Source organism: Crocuta crocuta, unplaced genomic scaffold (genome assembly GCF_008692635.1).
Source record: "Crocuta crocuta isolate KB4526 unplaced genomic scaffold, BGI_CrCroc_1.0 scaffold213, whole genome shotgun sequence".
Classification (NCBI taxonomy): Eukaryota; Metazoa; Chordata; class Mammalia; order Carnivora; family Hyaenidae; genus Crocuta; species Crocuta crocuta.
The window spans coordinates 2,192,097-2,204,996 of NW_027529442.1; the positions used below are offsets into that span (position 1 = coordinate 2,192,097).

At 49.1% G+C, this 12,900-nt stretch overlaps 1 protein-coding gene across 3 annotated transcripts in view; it reads left to right on the top strand.

The window, feature by feature from the left end:
• Window positions 1–216: 216 nt before the first annotated feature.
• Window positions 217–12,900, top strand: part of PTPRG (protein tyrosine phosphatase receptor type G) — a 706,759-nt gene continuing 694,075 nt past the window's right edge. For all 3 annotated transcript variants that reach the window (XM_077760245.1, XM_077760246.1, XM_077760247.1), the window contains exon 1: window positions 217–422. In XM_077760245.1, the coding sequence (XP_077616371.1) occupies window positions 338–422 (85 nt within the window). In that variant the 5' untranslated portion in view covers window positions 217–337. The remainder of the gene's footprint in view (window positions 423–12,900) is intronic.

Consider the following 12,900-nt stretch of genomic DNA (forward strand, 5'->3'; position numbering starts at 1 on the left):
CCGCCTGCGGTCCCTGCCTGCCCCGGGCCCCCGGCGCCGCCGCCGCCCGCCGCCTGCTCCCTCGCCCTGCTCGCTCGGCTTGCTCTTTCTTTGAGCGGAAAGCAGCCCTTCTCCGCCGAGGATCGTCTCCAGCGTGGCTCCGCGTTCCCGGTCACTTTTTGAGATTTTCCGGGGGGCGCTCGGCGGCTTCCCGGATTCCAGGGGGACTCNGGGCCCGTAGAGCGGGCGAGCAGGGGAAGAGGAGCCCGGGCTTAGCGGAGGCTCACACGGAGGCAAGAACTTATTCAACAAGTTTACACCCCCCCTGCCTTCCTCTTTTCGATGTGCGTTTTCGGACATGCGGAGGTTACTGGAACCGTGTTGGTGGATTTTGTTCCTGAAAATCACCAGTTCCGTGCTCCATTATGTCGTGTGCTTCCCCGGTGAGTGCCGGCCGCCGAGGGGACCCGGCCCCGGCCGGCGCGCGCGCGGGGGATGCGGAGTTGTCGCCGCGGCACTCCGCTCGGGCGCCCGTCCNGGGGTCCGCTCCGCTGGGTCTGGCGGCGTTTAGGGAGGCTGATGGCTGGGGAGGGTGGAAGCAGAGGCTGGCCGGGAAGGGGGCCGGGGGCCGTAGAGGTCTGCTCTCGCTCAGGTTTGGGGGGCCTGAGGGAGCCGGAGTAGGGAGAAAAGCTCGCTTTGCTGATACGTCTCCGTTGCGGGGAGAGAGAGCTCCAGGGCGAATGAGGAGACTGGGGCCACGGGAGGATGTCTCTGTGGGTTTGGGGGGCCCACGGTGCGCCCCTCGCCCAGGAAAGGATCGGAGGAGCTCGGAAATGGGGGGACTTGCCTTGCGGCTTCCCGGCTCTTTGGAGAGGCCGGTGGTAGAGGAATGGGGATGTTGGGAGTAGCCTGCGTTCTGGTGTCCGGGGCCGCGGGCGACCCCCGTTCGGGGCTGGGGCGCAGGCTGCTCTTCGTGCCGGAGCGAGACCGCTTTCNCCCGCGGCCCCTTTGCCCAGCAGCTCTGCTCGGCGGGGCTGCTCCAGGAGGGGCGCCGGGGGCGGGGGGCGGTCGGCGGCTGGATTCCTGTTCGCGCCGGGGCGGATTTTTTTTAGGTCTCGCGCGCCCTGCCTACCTTCATCTTTGCCCTTTTGCAGGCGGCTCGCGGCTGGCGGACCTACAGCCGCTCCTTCCTGGCCAGGTTAGGACGGGGACAGTATTGGCTATTGATGACGATACTAAATCACCGCACGTAGCGGTGTGCGGCTCGGCGACCCTCCACATCTAGCCCTCCGCTGGCCAACCCTCTTTCCTCCTCTACGGGAGGGCAGAGGCCAGCCGCCTCCCTTTCCCCTCTTGCAGGACCCCCCCCCTTCCTCCGGGCTACAGCTACACAGCCCCTTGGAGCCCCTTGGAGTCAGTCCGGCCCCCTCCCCAGGGGTGGAGGCCACGTCCTCTTGCCCTGGCTTGGGGAAGGAGTGGGAAGAAGGGGGCGATTCGCTTTTTCATGCCTCGCTCTCCTAAGGGTGGAGAACCCCCCCGTTTTTCTGTTCTCTGATCCATTAGCTCTTGGCTACCCAGAGGTGGGGGTTATCTGAACGAAAGAAAAAAGGAACGTGTCCTGATGTTTTTGCTCTCTCTGGTCTCCGCCTCCTGTCCCCGAGCGGCCTGAGCGCAAGGTTTTGGTGCAGCGGGTCTCCCCAGCCCCATCGTGCGCCCTGCAACAGGGCGCGGGCGCTCTCGCTGCCCTCGGGGACCTGCTCCGGGAGTGGCACGGAGTGGCCTCGAGGGGCAGAAAGGCAAGCACGGTCTTTCCTACGGCACCTCCTTTCCCCTCTGCGCATCCTCCTGCCCCCGGAACCGCAGGGAGCTCTTGCCGCTGCCCAGAAACCCAGCTCGGATGGCGAGCGACGACGTGCGTCCACACTAACCCCGAGGCCTGGGGTTTGCCCACCGGGGTTCTGTCTCCACGGGGCTAGGGGTGGTGTGGACCTTTCTCCTTAAAGATACCCTCTTTCCCTTAGAAGACTCGGTGTTTGTGTTATCCTATCTGCTGCCTCTAGACTTTCTTTGCCGTGGACTAGCCGGCCGAGCGGGCTCAGGTGCACAGTGGGGTCGAGCGTTGTGAGGGTCACGCTTTCCTGGGGGCAGTGGGAGGCAGCCGGAGAGCAGCCCTGCGACAGAAGAGGATTCCTCGTTCCACTCGTGGCCGCCGCCTCCGCTCGGCTCTGCGGCCGGGGGGGTGGCCGTGGGTTGCTCCTGGTGTGTCAGAAGCTTGCAATCCAAAATGGGACCTCCAGGGATGCCACCTTCGTGGGGCTTGGGCAGTTGACACCTTCCACGTTTTCTTTCCGTGCCCACTCTGCGAGGTAAAGCGCCCTTCCTCGCCCCGGAGCCTATGAGGCTGTCGGGAAGGGTAGGCGCTGCGGTGTGAGGCTCGGGGAAGAGGGGCTGTGGTTCGGAGAAGTACCTTTTGGAGAGGGTGCAGGCAGCAGCCGCTGGAATCCGGCAAAGTTAAAATGTCAGAGCCGTGGGAGACGCCGGCTTTCGGTTTTCCGAAGGTGCCGCGCCGCTTCTGGACCTCAGGGGGCGCCCTCGAGCCACTGGTGGGGCTCCTACCACCTCAACTCGTCCGGCTCGGCCTCCTGGGTGCGGCGGGGCCGCGGTGGGCGCCTGTTTGGGGCGCACGCGGCGGGGTTCCGGGGCTCGGGGGCAGCGGGTGCGCCCTGGGGCGAGGAGGCAGCCGCGGCTGAGAGCTGCTGCTCCGGGCCGGCTCACAACCCAGTGGGGGCCCCCATTTGCCTTTGGGACCCCCCCCTACGGCCTCCATAACCTCGGAAGCTTTCATCTGGTTGCCCGGAGGGATAAAAAAGCTTCTGGTGTTGGATTAGGGTCCTCCGTGTGACGTTTTAACCCCAATCCCCTGTTATTTTGTTTCCTCTCAGAATGACCAACTTCCCATTTGTATTTGTGCTCAGCTCTTGTTTGGGACGCAGGGTAGCTGTGATTTAGGAGGGTTTTGGAAACAGCCCTGCCCCGGATCTTTCCCCAGCTGGGCAGAAACTGTGGCTTTTCGCCTTCCAACAGAAGGACGGTATATGGCAGGTGCGGGACCGCATCTCGGTTCATGTTTCAAGCGAGGTTTCCACTTACCCGAGCAGAAGCGGTATCAAACATGTTTTAGTGCCTAGTACATTCCTTTCCTACATGTTTTAAAAAATACCCTGCTACAGAAAGATTTATGAAACTAGGAAAATACAATGGATCCCTACGGGTCCCCCCACCCAGTGAAAGCAATGACGAACTCCACCTTTTCTATTCCCATCCACCTTCCCTAACAGCTCGTTATTTAAAAGCAAACCTGATACAGACTTCATGCAAGCATTTGGCATCTATAGCTCATCATTGAGGATTTAAGTGCTTGCAGCAGGATGTAAAATATGCTACGTGAGAGGGTTAACATTTTATGTATTACATTTGTAAGGTATTCAGCAGAAACATAATTTTTTTTTTATTGATTTCTTCTCTTTCCACCCTCAGAGTGAAACTGTTCTCTTTGATTCTGATATGTTTTGTACCATAATTACATTACATCTAGGAGGCTGACTTTGGAAACCCTTGAGATGGACAAGCTCTGTGTGCTTTGGATGTGTCAGAATCGGAAGTTGCATGATTGATGCCCAGTGACTTTCCATCTCCTGCTGTCTCTTGGAGCATTTGCATGGACATGCTTATTGGTGATGGGCATCCTGTCGAGCAGAGGAGGGTCAGACAGAGAGAGAGGGAGACACAGAATCTGAAAGAGGCTCCAGGCTCTGAGCTGGCTGCCAGCACAGAGCCTGATGTGGGGCTTGAACCCACGAACCGGGAGATCATGACCTGAGCGGAAGTCGGACTGAGCCACCCAGGCGCCCCTTAAAGATACTTTTTAAAAACATTTATTTATTGTCAGGGGGAGAGAGAATCCCAAGCGGTCATGGGGGACTCAGACCCATGAACTACAAGACCATGACCCCAGCCGAAGTCAAGCGTCAGTCGCCTAACCTGTTGAACCACCTAGGCACCCCATTTATGGCCTTACTAGAAAAATGCAGAAGTAACATTTGTAGGTCAGGAATGGAGAAACCATTCAGGTCCCCTCACCACCGCCCCCCTTCCCTTCATGTGCCTCGTTTGAACATGAATCTTTGTCCGTTCTTGAAACTTGTATCTCTCTACATGGTTGTGAAATACAGTATTCCGTTTCCTTTTAAAGTGTTCTTACAGAGTTGAGGAAGTTAGAACATGAATGCAAATAAAGCAGGACTTTTTGGAAATGGGAACTTCCTGCTGCTGGAGGCAGAAAGTTTCAAGGAAAGGTTGGCTGGAATGAGGGGGAAAAAAACCCCTCTAATAGTGAAACATCTCTCCTTAATTGTGGTCTTGTTTTCACTGAGTAAAAGATTATATTGTTTACACGAAGCAGTGCAGGGACAGCAAAATGAAACAAAACCCCTTTCACATTTGTCTTGGGACTCAGACTCCCCAGGTTAATGTACTATGTAATCAGTTACATATTGCTGCACCAATTGGAATGGACTGTCTTGCCATTCAGGTAAGATCATTATAAGTGCCCCCTAGCATTTTGTTACTGCGGACCTCTCTCCCATCTCCTTACCCCCTCCCTTGTTTTTCTGGAAACTTCTTGACCAGAAGGACAGTCTGGACGCTTACATGAGCCTTCCCTAGGTGAAGACAAATGTTGCTAATGCTCTGTTGCCTTCCCTCTTGACCTTTCTGGTGGAAGTTGTTTTTGTTTTTTTAAATCTGAGTTTCCACTCAGCATTTTACTTGTCTAATATGCAGGGCAATGCAGTGGTATTTCTAAGCAGCTGAAGGTTCTAAGATGCATGTACCTTCTGAACTGCAAGATTTTAAAAAAATTATGATTAACGTTTTCATCCTGGGGCACAACTTCCATGTGGTCACATTTCCTAAATCAGAACTTCCAGGACAGATTCAGGGCATCTGAAGTTACCTGACAAATTCTTGATTCTTCCCATCTGCTCCTCTTCCCGATAAGCCTTTGATGTGCCTTGTTAAGGGTTGGCCGCTATCAGGTGATGAGTGGTAATCACTGAAACTGCATTTTTGGCTGTATGTGTGGAGAATAAGAGGCCGGTGTATCCAGTAATATAAAGAAAGCCGAGGAAGTGTGCCCAGCTCCCCAACAGAGCTCCATGTGGGTAAAAAGCTAGTGAGTACTGAGGAAGGGCTCTGGAAAGTAAGAAACGTTCTCTTGGGAAGAGCCTGCCCCCAACAGGCAGTGGGAGTTGTTGTGGAATTTGTCCAGGAATGAGGCTGCCTAGGCACACATTAGGTCCTCACTGAATGTTTGCAAAGGATTAAAAGATCATTTACTTCAGGTTCTCTGCCTGAGAAATGGGGGTGACCACCTTGCTTGTAAAGAACTAAATCCAGGACTAGGGCAATGTTCTGTGCACGTAAAAAAATCAAAGGCATCATCGTAAGGAAAAGAGATCCCTGTTACTGACTTTGTTTTGGCTTTTTTGTGGGGCAGGGGTTTGTGTTTATGAGGCATCGTAGCTGAAAAAAAAATCACTCCAGAAATGATGTGTGTTTTCACATCCCTTGTTTACCTCTCTGTGCCTTTTTCCTACAATTCCCTTCGGTCTCAAATTTCCAAGACCACAGAATTGTTAATGTTTCTTTAAAAAAAAAATCTGGAAGTCACGTAGGTGAATTTCATTTTCAGAAGCGTCTGATGCTTGAAATCTATTAACAGATAAATTTGTGGTTTGCTCTGATTCTGTCAAGGAGGAAGGTTCTAAGAGATGGGTGTGCAGGATTGCTCGAAGTAGCTAAAGGCCTCCGTGTGCCATTGTCTGCCCCTAGAGGGACACCTGTGACTGGGAGGGGCCCTTTCACCCGGTATCCTTTGCAGCAAATGTTTTGACAGAAAAAAAATCTATAATCTATGTGAGATGGTTTGCCAGGCCTATGCATGTTCATCGATTCTGTGAGTATAATGCTTGATAGGATTATTTTAAAAACCATTGTAAAAAGTGCCTTTAGGGCTACGTGGAGGAATGACAGCTGACTAGGTTTGAGATGAGCCCAGCTCCTCTTTTGGATGCCCCTCTGACTTGGGTGGTGTTACTGTCACGGCGGTGGGAGTGGGTAGGAGGCAGCTGTCACGTTGCAGGAGAACTTTGGCTCTCATGAGGGTCCCTGTTATGTCCGCCTATAGCAGGAAGTCTCGTAGGAGCCTGGAACTTGTTAATACCTTTTGTTTTTGTTTTTAAACCAGGTAACTCTGGGGAGTTACACTGTATTGAAGTACATAAGGGTATGGTCTCTGCAGTCAGCCTGCCTCTCCCATTACTAGCTGTGCTGCCTTAGATAAGTTACTTCACCTCTCTGTGCCCTTCTTTCTCTCTCTGTCTCTTTCTCTCTGTGAAATGTCATAGTGATAGTACCCTGACTCCTCAGGTCTTTGCATGGCCTGAGCAAGAATGCATGCTAAAGGACTTAGAACTTTGCTTGGTGAACATTAGGTATTTAGTAGAGCAGCCATTTTTATTTTATGTGTTTTAAAGAGATTTGGACAGGAGTATATGGAAGGAGGAGAATGGAGCTGAAAAATTGTGTGTAAAAAAAATTTTTTTAAAGGTTTTACATAGACTTGCACCATGGGTTTTGTACCTGGCTTTGCTGTTGAGGGCAAGGGGGAATAGGGGCAGTAAGGGGATGTCCCATGTAAAATTAGTGAAGTAGTTACTTTTTGAGGTTTAAAGAAGGGATAAAGTCTCAGTGAAGTCTGAGATCCCTCCTCACTCACATTACAAAGGAAGGGTTCCACGTTCCCAACTTGAAAGGTTTGTTTTTTTTAATGTTTGTTTATTTTGAGAGACAGGGGTGGGAGGGAGGGAGAGAGAGAGAGAGAGAGGAAGAGAGAGAAAGAGAATCCCAGGCAGGCTCTGTGCTGTCAATCAGAGCCTGACATGGGGCTCCATCTCATGACCAAGAGATCATGACCAGAGCGTAAATGAAGAGTCAGATCCTTATCTGACTGAAGCTCCCTAGGCGCCCCCCCCAACTTTAAATGGGGAAAAATGATGTTTGCAACAGGTTTAAAAGGTGCCGCGGGAATCTCCAAGATCACGTGTGGGGTTATCCTTGGTAGAAAGAGCTGCCTAGTCCTGTACCCTGGGATGCCAGTTTTTCTTTTTCTTCTTTTTTTTAAATGTTTTACTTAATTCTGAGAGAGAAAGAGAGAGAGAGAGAGAGACAGAGTCTGTGTGAGCAGGGGAGGGTCAGAGAGAGGTAGATACAGAATCCGAAACAGGCTCCAGGCTCTGAGCTGGCTGTTGGCACAGAGCCCAATGCGGGGTTTGAACCCACGAACTGGGAGATCATGACCTGAGCCGAAGTCAGACGCTGAACCGACTGAGCCACACAAGCACCCTGGGATGCCAATTTTTCTAAGGGTTTCTGGGTAGTGTTCTTACCAAGGAGGATGGGTCTGCCTGTTACTGACATTCCGGCGTTTTAATTCTTGTGCTGCTAACGGGAGGCAAACAGCCCTATTTGGGTATTGTGTTCATTTTGTGCTTGTGTGGCACTTGGACACTGTCACGTCCTGGCTCCCTGTCTCCAGAGATTCGGACCTGCCGAGCGTGCAGGGGAGAACCACACAGCATGCACAGCTCCTGCCCTCGGATCAATTTCTTGCAAACTGAAATCAGCATGATGGTTTTCTGGCCAAACAACAAAATGTGAGTTTCAACCACTCGACTTCTCTATTTTTGGGCTGTGGCAAAGTGACACAGTTGGCTGCTGAAATCGAGCAACTAAAAAAGAAGAGACGAAAGCATAGTTCATGGAATATGTAACACTTCCATGTAAGAAAATAGGACAACTGGTCTTATTTTTGGGTCTGTGATACTATTTCTCTAACAAGGAGAATGAAACAGGTTTGTCAATTGATAGCGCGAAGGGTATACTTTTGAGGAATTCACGCTGGTTGTGGGACTCCAAGAGGTATTTGAATTCTTACACTGTTGCAGCTGCGTGTCCTTACATCACAGTGCCCTTTCCATCAGATAAACGCATCAATTTGAAGTAGTTTGGATAGAGGAGACCGCCATAAACAGTTGACCAAATTTAAATGCAGAGGCCAGATTAATAAGGAAATGTCGTTGACTGTTTGCAAGAGTCTAGTTAGTCACGTACCGTCGAAAGGATTTATTTATAAAGTAATTGTTATTTATAGATGGGTTCTCTTCATTAAAAAACAGTATTACTTTTCCTGAAGTGTGTCCATTCAGAATGTGGAGGCTAAGAACTAGCTGTGGCACTCGGTAGCCGGGCGAATTACCCAACATCTCGTGGGGGCAGGAGTGAGTGGCATTGGTGGACTGGGGGGCCCAGACACACGTACATCTTATTCAGGAACCACTCTAGGACCCCAGAGGCCCAGGTTGAAATTCTTGTTCTATTACAGCAGTGTTCCCTAGGGCAAATGGGCCTCAGTTTTTTAATCTATAAAATGGGAACAAGGGTTATAACAGCTTCCACTCACCAAGCGCTTGGCCATTATCTAGGTGCTGTGCCTAAGCTTTTTATGTACCTTTGATCTACCTGGAAATAGACACTGTAAATATCTCTGCTTTAGGTTGAAGAAATTAAAGCTGAAGGAAGTTGACCCTTGTCTGAGGTGTTACCCCTTGTAGTAAGCGGGGGTGGCTAGACTATACCTCTCTAGTCATTTCTCAGGAAAATTCTGAATTTCAGACTGGTTGCTGTTGGTCTGAAAACTTTTTCCTAATTGCATAGGAAAGCCAATTTCCCGCCTTGAGTATTTCACCTTTGTACTTTTCCCATCTATACAGGGTCTATAAACACTGGGTGAAGTAAAGGTGTCTTTCTGTGTATTTACCACAAATAAATAAGGAAATAATGCAATTAGTATAGGACTTTATTTGGTTTCATTGAAGAGCTGACCTTTCAGCAAATTACTTTAGCTTCTCAATAAGGTGATAATAACTGTGGGCAGAGGGAGTTTGTTGGTGGTAAGTATTTTTTTGATTGCTCGTCAGAATGATCTCATGTAGTTGACAGTTTGAGGACTTTTGTTTGTAGCATCATATATGGTTATATTAGAAGAATGTGGTATTATCCCATATATCGTTCAAATGTGGGCTGCAGGCTCTGGAGCTCAGCTCCTGGTTGTGTCCCTTTTTTGACTTGATGAAAAGGTCCCAGGGAGTTGTATTAGGTGGCAAGAGATGGTTTGGGTTCTGGATTTTTCCTCTGGAGTTCAGAGGTAGCCAGGAGAGCCAGCCAAGCCAGCCACGGGATCTAGGCAAGACCCTGTGTTCCTTTGGGGTTGTTTTCCTCACCCTTAGCTGAAATTCACCTGCGATTTTAGGGATTGTTGGTGCCAGGCTGGGCAGTTTGGAAGGTTGTAGCCTTTCTGCAGTATGTACGTCAAGGGGTCATTGCATATTACATTGTGATTTCTGAGGTGTGTTTCTTACTAACTTTCCTCTGAGAGTTTGCTTCCTAAGGCTCTAAGAACCCTTTGATTGTGTTGCTAACCTTGCTACAGAATATCCCCAGGGAACAGCCAAGGTGGTGAGTGGATCTCGGTTAATGGAATGCCTATAAGCTATTTTTTTTTGTTTTTAAACATTAAACCTTATTTTTTTCTGGAGTCCAGGTAAAAAACGGAGGCTTGTTCATGCCGATGAGGTTACATCGGGCCTTTAAAACTAATGCGATTTGCGATTATGGGGCAGGATTCTTTGTCTAAATAGAGGACACAAAGCTAGTTCTTGATCTTCCTCTGGAAAAGAGAAACCGAGAAAGGACAGTCATTTAGGTTATCTGGAGTTCTGCGGGGGAACATCTGGCCACACCGTGTTAACAAGAAAAAAATGAAATGAAAAATCGGGGCATTTTGCATCCATGCCTTTCAGTGGATCTTGAATGCTTACAGCATACCGGGCACTTGGGGGACAGTGGTGACCGAAACGGGTGGAAACTCCTGTCATCACGATGGCTTCCCAGAGATGTCTGGGTTACTCAGAATTGGAAGGTACTGCAACCGAGTGCCTATGTTCTGGCTTGGCAACGGCGGTAAGCTTGGATTAAATAGTGGCTGCCCCCGTCACCTGGCCCATAGCGGTTATTTACAATATCCAGCTGGTCCCTGGAGGTGTTTGCCATCTGTGTGGGGGAGACTTCTCAGTTTCTGCCTGAGGGCAAGATTTTTTTTTTTTTTGTTACTGTTCCGTTTGAGGTTTTGTATTACGTGGATTGGAGGCGCGTAAATGCGTGTGTATGTGCCCGTCGTGCTGTGAGGCCGACCACCACTGGCTGATGGAGTGACCTCACTCCTTTTGGTCTGGCCTGTCCAAGCTGGAGCTCAGCCATCCTGGCTGTGTCCTATTTGGCCCCGTAGATGACCTTCCGCTTGGATGTTTCACAGTATTGTGGTGACTTCTGTTGCTCCATCTAAGTTGTTGTTGGCTTGTTCAGTTTTAAAAAAGTTGTTTTGAAAAATGGATCATGTGATGTGTGAACTGGCTCTCTCGGTCACTTTCTTGTTACCAAAGTATCCAGGAAGGAGATGATAATGGGTGGTGGTGGGTCGGTGGTGAAAAGAGGGAAGGATGGTGACCAATAGGAAGGAGCCAAGCCAGTTAATACTGGAGATGTCATTTTACCGGGTCCCTTGCCAAGTATCTTAATTTTTTTCACAGAACATCCTTGAGCCATTTTTTTTCAAATCATACCATTCGTTACATTGTTTAATGTGTGGTGGAAATAGCACATCTTAATTTTTCCAACAGTAATCTATGAAAACCTGAACTTTGAGTTAAGGAGAGTGGCCAGCTTTTGGCATAGACAGATGGAACATTTGAGTGGGTGATTCCTTGGCCCTAATTCTAGCACGTGTTCTTCAAGTGGCCATTCTAACATGGGGTATGTTCACATGAGTTCCTCATGTATGATTCAGATCCTAATTAGACTGCTCTTGGGGGCCAGGGTGCCATTCCTCCGTCTGTCTTCAGCATCTACATGGTGTTAGTCATATTTGAGGACTCCTCAAAGGAGTAGATGCTCCCTTAAACACTGGTATCATTGTGTGTGGTTTCCAGAAAACTCACATTTGTATATTGTATCCCTTATCAGAGATAGGATATCCAAAGCTAACACCTTCTTTAAGAGAGAGTTATGAGTGTGCATATTTTCATGGTGTTTGAAGTCCATCCTTAAAAAGAGAGAAGCGGGGGCATCTGGGTGGCTCAGCCAGTTGAGCATCTGAATCTTGATTTTGGCTCAGATTATGAGCCCAGGGTCATTGGGATGGAGCCCCCTCGTCATACTCCCCACTTGCATGCGCCTTCACTCTCTGAAAAAAAATAAATGAATAGAAAGAGAAGCTAAATTTGTATTTTCTGTTGCTGGCCACCAAGGTATCTTTTGCTGGAAACAAAATACATTCTAATTAGAGTCCAATGCCCTCAGGGACAGCAGGGTTATATTTTGATGATCATGAACTTTTTTTTTTTTTTCCCTCTTGTGGAATAACTTAGGCTACATTCTGTGAGCCTGGTGTCCATTTACATCAGTAGTCCCCTTGGTTTTAGGGGTGATTAAGGAGAAATGTGCATTTGCATGTCTGCTTTGGTGGCTCCGCTAATAGCAACATGGGGTATCCATCCAGAGGGGGGCAGAGTGCGGACCGTAGAGCCTGAAGACGAATCCTGATCTATTACCTTGTAACAAGACTTTGGGCAGATTGGTCTAGAAAGAGGGAGGGCTTGCCGGAACTGACCATCTTTGGTTGTGCAAGTATTGGTTGATCACCTTTCTGAATGGCCTTGACCAGACAGATGTTGGCTGGTGCAGCATGGTGATTCTTTACTTTGCTTAGAAACGAAGTTTTCTATAATTCACTGCTAGTTGACGCCACCCTATTTTCTTCTTCTATCCAGTTGTTTTCTCTTGTAAAACTACTCATTTTCTTTGCTTAGAGGCATGCACAGGCCATGTGGAAGGTGAGGAAAATAGAAGAAAAACGTGGTAGTTTTAGGCATTAGCTTCTCATTTTCCCAGTTGATCAGATTGTGCAGAAGCTGCTAAAATTATCTTGCGAGATAGAGGGTGGGTAACTCTGGCATTAGAGTTTTTTTCTGAACCCCTTCTAAGATGTGCTTTTTTAAAAAAACATTGAAAATTTTAATGTTTATATATTTTTGAGAGAGACCGAGCACCAGCAGGGGAGGGGCAGAGAGGGAGAGCAAGAACGAGAGAGAGAGAGGAGGAGACACAGAGTCCAAAGCAGGCTCCAGGCTCTGAACTGTTAACACAGAGCCTGACGTGGGGCTTGAACCCACCAATGGTGAGATCACGACCTGAGCCGAAGTCAGATGCTTAAATGACTGAGTCACCCAGGGGCCCCTTCACATTTTTTAAAATGTTTTTATTTATGAGAGAGAGAGAAAGAAAACAGAGATAAAGGGTGATACAGAATCCGAATCTGAAGCAGGCTCCAGGCTCTGAGCTGTCAGCACAGAGCCCAGCACAGGGCTCGAACTCCTAAGCTTGTGAGATCGTGACCTGAGCCAAAGTCAGATGCTCAACTGACTGAGCCACCCAGGCGCCTCAGGCGTGTGGTTTTTGCATTGCACAGATCTGTCCATCAAACTTAAGTAAGTGACCCAATTTAGTGAACCCTCACTTTGTACCTCACTTACTTGGGCCAGCTACTTAAATTAGTTTTCTCATCTATAAAATGGGGATGAAATGGGACTGTGAGTGCAAAGTACCAGAAAAGTGTTAGGTGCCCAGGGCATTATAAATGGTACCTATCTGTTTTTAATAGCTGTTGCTTAAGATTGATGAAAGAAA